The sequence below is a fragment of the Daphnia carinata genome, chromosome 1, assembly GCF_022539665.2.
Source record: "Daphnia carinata strain CSIRO-1 chromosome 1, CSIRO_AGI_Dcar_HiC_V3, whole genome shotgun sequence".
NCBI classification, from domain to species: domain Eukaryota; kingdom Metazoa; phylum Arthropoda; class Branchiopoda; order Diplostraca; family Daphniidae; genus Daphnia; species Daphnia carinata.
The window spans coordinates 13,849,982-13,857,439 of record NC_081331.1 but is presented as its reverse complement, the minus strand read 5'-3'; the positions used below and the strand labels follow the sequence as shown (position 1 = coordinate 13,857,439).

Below are 7,458 nucleotides of genomic sequence, written 5' to 3'. Positions count from 1 at the left end.
TGTTTGCTGTTCAATTAGTTATTCCAGTTTGGGATATCTGTGGCGTTTTAGCACTCATTCGTCAAACACAACTGCCCACTATGTTTATCGGCTTTGTTATTCATGAGCACTTATTTTTGATGGTATTAGTTGTCATGACTCGCTACGCCATTTCAAAATACCCTTGCATTCGTCGTGCCATATGTTTATTACGTAAGGTAAGTAACGAATTGGCGATCGAAAATGCACCACCAGAATTCTTCTCCGGCTTGAAAATCCGCGTAATTGTTGGAATTTTCGCTGCAGTGGTTTGTGTAAGTACTTATGTAATTTGATGCGATAAATTATCTGTCTAATTTACGAACCCTTTATATACAGACTGGCGCTATACTGTTTTCAAATGTGGGTCTATTCCCATCGAAAGTGAAACACGAAGGGACGATTTTGGCTGTTGTTATCTTGATAAACCGAGGCTTCATGATTATGATGTTAATGAGCTCATTTTTGCTCGTCTACTTCTGCTACTATACCGTCGCTTGTTACATTCGCCTTCTAGCCTTGGATATGAAGCGTCCGTTTCGATTGACGTCAGTAGAGAAAGTTACAGGAGCGAAAGCGAAAACGATTGCTTGGTATTTTAAACAAATTCGTGTTGATACTCTCTAACTAATATGATCATGGATTAACAGGATGCAAGTGAATGATACCAAGACTGTGCTGAGTTGGAAATACAAACTGAAACAAAGCAAAAGAATGTTCGGACATTTATGCAAAGCACTGTCAGAACTGAACGAAGTGTTTTCCCTCCCGTCTTTAGTGTTTTTAACATTAAGATTAATATCGTCAGCGTTTAGTTTGTACGTCACCATTTATGGCTCTTTAAGGACCAGCAATGCATTCATTCAAGCTTTAGCTCCAATGTGCGCTGTTAGTTTCACGACCGGCTTCTTGAGCATTTTAGTTGTTCTAAGAGGCATTGAAACGCCCATAATTGAGGTGAGATTCGGTTATCACTTTTAATATAATCATAGAACTCTATTTAACCTTTGGATAGTACAAAAATCTTCGCCAGAGAATTTTTAGCATTTTAAACGAAGAGGCTGACATTCAAATGGATGATGAACTTGAGGTACACAGTTCTTATGCAAATCGACATGAACGCTAATGTTTGCCTTTAAAATTGTTGTGCACATTTTAGGCCTTGTCTTTTCTCCAACACATCTCGGAGGGACGTGCCCGTCTGTCAGCCGGTGGACTTTTTTATGTCGGATTGAATCTCTTGCCATCCGTACGTTTCTTTGACACCTGCCGAATTTCTGAACCGGTCAATTTCTTACTTTTCACGTTTTTTTTTTCTTCTCTTAGTTAACGGCGTCAATCATTACCTACCTAATTATCCTGCTTCAAACGAGATTGGTTTAGTTCCTCAATTAACCCATGAAAAAATATCCGGAAACGCATTGAATTTAAAGATGATTTGTGTCTCCTGTTATCTCGTGCTATTCTTGAATCGTCATTTAACAATACAAGCATTAAAAAGCCAAAAGAAAAGCGTATTATAATGGGCAATGAGCCCTTTTACTGTAAGCTTACCAAATCTACCATAACCTGAAATGCTATAAAATAATTCAACTTGAACGTTGTTAAACGAAACACGTTTAGGCGATAGAGCGGAGTAAACTAAAATTGGAAAACTGCATTTATCGACGCTGATGCGTTTATAACACGTCAGTGAAACACAATTTGCATAATGTGATGTGCATCTTGTTGCTTTTTAATCCATCAGGTCATAATCAAGAGGTAAGAAAAGAAATGAGTTTTCTGCTATATTTAGCAGAAAAACAATTGTGCAACGGTGACATTTTGTTAAAGTAGCAATTTGACAATCATAAGGTTGCATTTCCATGGTTACATAATATCTACCAACACACGTACCACTGAAAACCAACAAGGGTCCAATCGAACGATTCATTTCCCACCATCACGTCCTATCATTTGGCGTCATGTCCGTCTTCGAACAGTTACAACCGTTCGTTAGCCTCTGCCAAGCTTGTGGCTTGATTCCTTACACAATCGAACGCAATTCAACTACTGGCAAATTTGAACGGTTCACGTTTTCTCTTAGAAGTGCTTTTACTTGTTGGTTTTGTCTAGTATTTGCGTATCAAATTTGTGGTGTGAGTATGGTAGGATACTTGAGCGACGATCTGCAAAACATTTTAGTGGCTGATAGAACCATCCCAACCACTTTGATCGTCCTAACCATGATAACCTCGTTCCTTTTCTTAGTGCAATTGCTACCATTTCGCTGGATTACGATGCATTACGTTCGTTTAAGCAACGCAGTTGAAGCCGTCCGAAATGTTGAAAGGCTTTTGGGGGAGGAATTCATCACCGAGCATAGAAGTTCTATTCCGATTCGATTTGTCGTTGGTTTTTTTGCTGTTTTAATGACGGTCGGTAAACCGAGTTTTCATTAAGAAGTACGCTGTTTTCATTTGAATAAATCTTAACACAGTCTATAGCTGCGATGGTTGTGGCCATGCCTATGTACGCCGTACTTCTACCACCCACTTTAGGAATTTTTCCAACTACAGCTTTGTTTGTGGCTTTAGTTTCCATCAACATAACGTTTAATTGCTTCTTGCTCTTTATTCACATGTGTTATTACATCACCGCATATTATATCCAATTGGTATTATTGCGTTGCAAAGAACAAGGGAACGATGAACTTCAAGTCACTGCTCACGAAAGGTTTAATAATTCATTTAATCTGCAAACAAATTGAAAACAAAGCATTAATTCTCAATTTTGATCTGTTTTTTTTTAGAACGGATAAAATCAAAATGATGAAGAGAAATGCATTGACATTTGACTACGTTTGTCGGGCTTCGTCAGAACTCAATAGCGTTTTCGCCATTCCTGTTTTTTTCATCTTGGCTATCAAATTCTTCACAATTGTCAGCACTTCGTTTGCTTTCGCCTACAGCTTCATTCACACAAACATCATTTTGGAAAACACAGCTCTAGTTCATTCTTTCTTTATTGTTGCGGAATCGATCCGCGTTTTGATTCTTCTCACTTCCGCTGACATGCCAGTTCGTCAGGTAAGATAACAGGGCATTCATTTACAATACAAACGAATGACCTTAATCCTTCCATGACATCTAATAGGGAAAAAAAAATTACTTTGTGTTGTCAGGTTCGTCTCCTTCACGAACGCGTTACAGCTATGTCTCTCTCTGGATTTTCTAAAACGATAGCCGAGAAAATGACGGTTAGTTTTGTTAGCCTACCAACACTTTCACGGCTCTAAAGGACGGAAATTAATTTTACTTAATATGATTTTTAAAATATTTCTATAGATGATGACTTTTTTGGTACAGATTGACGAAGATCGTGTCCATTTGTCCGCTGCTGGACTATTTAAGATTGGTGTGCATCTCATACCGGCTGTAAGTTTGCTGTTCTAATCAACATTCTAGCATACTTGTAGTGCAATTCAGAATGTTACGCTATCTAATGTTGTCATTGCGGAACACTTTATTTCATTCTTAGTTGAGTGGTGCAATTGTCACGTACATGGTCATCCTCCTCCAAAACTAATAGCCGAAGGAAACAACGAGCCTTTCCTGATTGCCTGGATGTCCATGACTCCGCATTCCCATTTAAAGCATATGTTTTATGTGGTAACATGCTGACGTGATATCACGTTTATTTAACGATCAACTATAATTATTCAGACAACTTAAAACAATTAGTTTTCCACTTATTTTTTCGGGAAGTATTACATACGCACACATTTTAAATGTTGTCTTGACAACAACTAGCGAAATGACCATGAAATTTCAAGGCGATCTAGTCGAGGTGCTTTGCAGAGCCACGCCAACATGCATTTATTCTAGGATATAGCTAGAAGAGCAAAATGCATCTTTGCCAAGACGAAGAATTAAACGAGAACGTAGCAAAAACTGTATTCTTCAAGTTGTTTGGCAAGACCAACGCCCTGTTTTTCTCGTATAAATACACGCGTGTAAACTGTGTTCGAAAGCAAGCCACTGTGTGTCAGCTCAATCTCAACATAAACAATCAAAATGCATTTCCTTGTAAGTTGCTATTCGAATTTATACTAGTATTTTAACGATTAGAGATTTTATTGCTTAAGAAATATTATTTTTATGCTTAACAGGTCGTTCTTCCATTGTTTGTTGCCGCTGCGTTGGCCGCCCCTGCCATCCCCGCTACGCCTTGCCTGACGCATCCAGCTTCAATTGCTTACGGTGTTGCACCTGTACCTTATGCCGCACCTGCTCCTATTCATGTTGAAGTGCAACCACAAATCCAGTATGACATTTCAGCTCCTGTCGCCGTTGCTGCCCCAGCTCCACTCACTTACGCCGTTCCAGAGCCAGTCCAGGTGGTAGCTCCAGCTCCGGTTCAGGTCGCAGCTGCGCCAGTTCACGTTGTCCCGCACGCCTTTGAGACCCGCGTCCACTACGCCGAGACTCCCGTTGTGGTCGGACAAACTGCCCACATCATGAAGCCCAACTTGGGAGCTGGTGCCCACGTTACCAACTATGACTTTATGGGACTCGCTCAGACCAAAGGAGCCGCCCAGGAATCCTACGTCCAGAAATCGAAAGTGTTGGCCCCGGCCCGCACCGTCTCTGAGATTACTCCACAGGTGACTGTCCAGCACCCGACCAAAGTCAACGTGCAGAAGGTCGCTGTTGAGGTGCCCGTTGCTGCTCCCTACGCCCAGCCCGTCCCCGTTCCAGTAGCTCCTCAGTACGAAATCCACCAATACCATCACGCCGTTGCCACTCCCGCTGTCCATTTGGTCAACGGTGTTCCATGCGCTGAAGCGGCGAAAACCGCTTAAAGGGAACTTGATTTTCCTGTTATGTATCCTATGGTGCCTATTCCACTGATTTGAATGACTCTATGAGAATTTCGTCCTTCTTTGCCTATAAGCAAAGCAAAACAATACACACGTTTTCATGAAACATGACAGTTCAGGGATTGTATAGCGCCCTTCTAAAAAACGTGACTCAATTCTACGAATGCGCTAACTGTAAACGATACGCAGAGCAAAAAATATGTCCTTCATACATTACGCTGCCCTTTCGGTACATATGTCTTAGAAAAGCATAACGGATTTCAAGGATTCAAGGTACTTCACCGGCTATAGCCATTCATTTCTTCGAAAGAGAGCGAGTTTCGTGACTCATAGGCAAAGAGAAGGTATCGTAAACCATCGAAGGCAATTCTCATCAGGATCTTTGTCATTTGTCCCTTTGAAAAAATTCCTAAAAAATTATTTTTAAATAATGAAGGACAATCAACGCATTTCATTCTTGACGTTGTCTGTCACCCTTCAAAATCGATTAAAAACGATGTAATGCCAATGCCATGATAGAACAGTGTAATCGAAAGGTGGGTTAACAGTCGTTTGAAGTACATAACAAAAGAAATCACAAATGTTTAAGCCACAACGGTCAGTGCTGGAGTGTGAACGTGGTGGATCTCGTAGTGAGGCGCTACTGCAACAGGAACAGGAAGAGCGTACGGTGTAGCCACTGGCACTTCGACTGCGACCTTCTGCACATTAATTTTAGTCGGATGTTGCACGTGAACTTGTGGAGTCACTTCGGAGATGGCACGAACGGGAGCGATAACCTTTTCTTTAGTAATGAGTTGATCCATGGGAGGAGCATCACCGGCTGGGACGGATGCCTTGACATTCAAGACGGCCGGAAAGGCTAGTGGAGCCGGAGCAGCGAAGGCAAACGGATGGGCGACGTATGTTAATGGAACTTTAACACCTTTGACTTCTTCAGCCGCTTTCTCCTTGGGTGTCTCTACGTTTGTCTCTGATTTTCCTTCGCCTTTTTTCGCTTCGACAACGACGGGATCAGACGATGCGGCGACGGCAATTGAAGGAGCCACTAGAGGAGCCACGACGAATGGATTCAAATTGGGCTTCAGGATTTGGGTAGAATGACCGACTACTACGGGAGTCTTGGCATAGTGAATCCTAGTCTCAACGGCTGGAACAGCGTGAACGATATGTACCGGGACTGCGTGAGCAAACGGAGATGGCTGCACGTGCGGATAGACCACATTCAATGGAGCGGCCAGTCCAGTGGCAATAATTAAAGAGAAAACAATGACCTACAGCAAATAAATAAGTTAACGTTAAACTGATTCCAAATACTTAACTATCGTTCGCAAAAAAAATGTACTGAAAGCTTCATGTTCACTGGTGTTATTCCCGGTACGAAGTGAGTTGGAAGAGTGGCTCGTTGTTCGAAGATGCTCACCAACCATATTTATACTGGACGCTTTACGGCCAGCCAAGCGTTTTACTTCCCAGCGGACAAGGTGAGCCTTGCAATTTTTCATTTTCGTTTAAACACAAAATAGCCCGTTTAATTGGTAACACTAAATTTGTAAGAGGAAGGAAGACCTCCCGCTTTGTTTTTTTATCGTCTTCTTCCAAACATTTTCATATTTTCATATCTCCAAACAAGTCTTATGCGGTAGATGGTCACGTATATCATCTTTATGGTAATTACCTTTTTTCACGGCGCCAATATGAGACTATTCACGTGCAGACCTTTTTTTTTTTTTTAACTGACTCGCGACGAAATTTAACCTTGTACATTGCAACACCGAAGGGATCGACATTGACAGAGGCCAAAACAAAAGCATTTCATTATTTTTTTATTTACATGCGCAGCGGGTGCAGAAAGAAGCGCACGTTATTTGGCCACACCCATCGTCACCGGTTTGCCGGCGTTTAACCTTGGCAATTGACATTTGCATACATTGAAAAACGAGTTTTCTTTTCGATGCGTTTATCTTGACGCCGTTTGCACGACGTGAGGAAGATAGACAGGGCGGATCGCTTTACAATCGGGGCACATGGCAAAAAAATAAAAGAAATAAAAAAAGATGTTTGGGAAAGAGAAAGGTTGAAGATCAACTTATTATATTGTGAAAAAAAAAAAAGACGCCCTTAGGAAAGAACATCCGGGTGTTGGCCAACTTTTCTCATCATTTACTGCAATAACACAGCAGCATGATTCACGCTCGCAAAAAAAAAAATAAGCGCTTGGTTTCTTCTTCTTCGTCGACCTTGAGCCTTCAAGACGACTCACGTTCCTCCTCAGGTGATGGAAGAAGATCAGAATAACAAACATGTAAGAAAAATATATAAAATTTGATCTTGTTAGTTTAAAAAACCGCAAACTTTTGTTGTATCCGTACAAAATATTGCGTACATGTCAGACTGCTGAAGAATACATAATCGAAACGTTGTAGCTTATGGAGGAATCGGTGGTTTCGTGTTCTTCCTCTTTTCAAATAAAAACCATGTAGCTGTTGAAACCGCAAAAAGCAATAAGACGTGATGGCAACTCAGCCAACACGGCGTCCTTGAGAAAGTCTGTTCTTATTCAAACTCATTTCCCCACC

General features: G+C 41.2%; 3 protein-coding genes across 3 annotated transcripts; 2 read left to right on the top strand and 1 right to left on the bottom strand.

Moving 5' to 3' along the window:
* The first annotated feature begins 1,982 nt into the window (after positions 1–1,982).
* On the top strand, positions 1,983–3,585 carry LOC130691078 (putative gustatory receptor 28b). The gene is made up of 6 exons (XM_057513982.1): positions 1,983–2,435; positions 2,498–2,733; positions 2,810–3,086; positions 3,182–3,256; positions 3,345–3,434; positions 3,538–3,585. Exons 1-6 carry the CDS (start codon positions 1,983–1,985, stop codon positions 3,583–3,585), a joined length of 1,179 nt encoding a protein of 392 aa, XP_057369965.1.
* A 409-nt stretch (positions 3,586–3,994) lies between these two features.
* Positions 3,995–4,985, top strand: LOC130691077 (calphotin-like). Its single transcript, XM_057513981.2, has 2 exons — positions 3,995–4,085; positions 4,169–4,985. Exons 1-2 carry the CDS (start codon positions 4,074–4,076, stop codon positions 4,859–4,861), a joined length of 705 nt encoding a protein of 234 aa, XP_057369964.1. The 5' UTR covers positions 3,995–4,073; the 3' UTR covers positions 4,862–4,985.
* A 377-nt stretch (positions 4,986–5,362) lies between these two features.
* Positions 5,363–6,329, bottom strand: LOC130691560 (uncharacterized). Its single transcript, XM_057514510.2, has 2 exons — positions 6,225–6,329; positions 5,363–6,153 (listed from the first exon to the last, which is right to left on the bottom strand). Exons 1-2 carry the CDS (start codon positions 6,234–6,236, stop codon positions 5,464–5,466), a joined length of 702 nt encoding a protein of 233 aa, XP_057370493.1. The 5' UTR covers positions 6,237–6,329; the 3' UTR covers positions 5,363–5,463.
* Between the last annotated feature and the right edge of the window lie 1,129 nt (positions 6,330–7,458).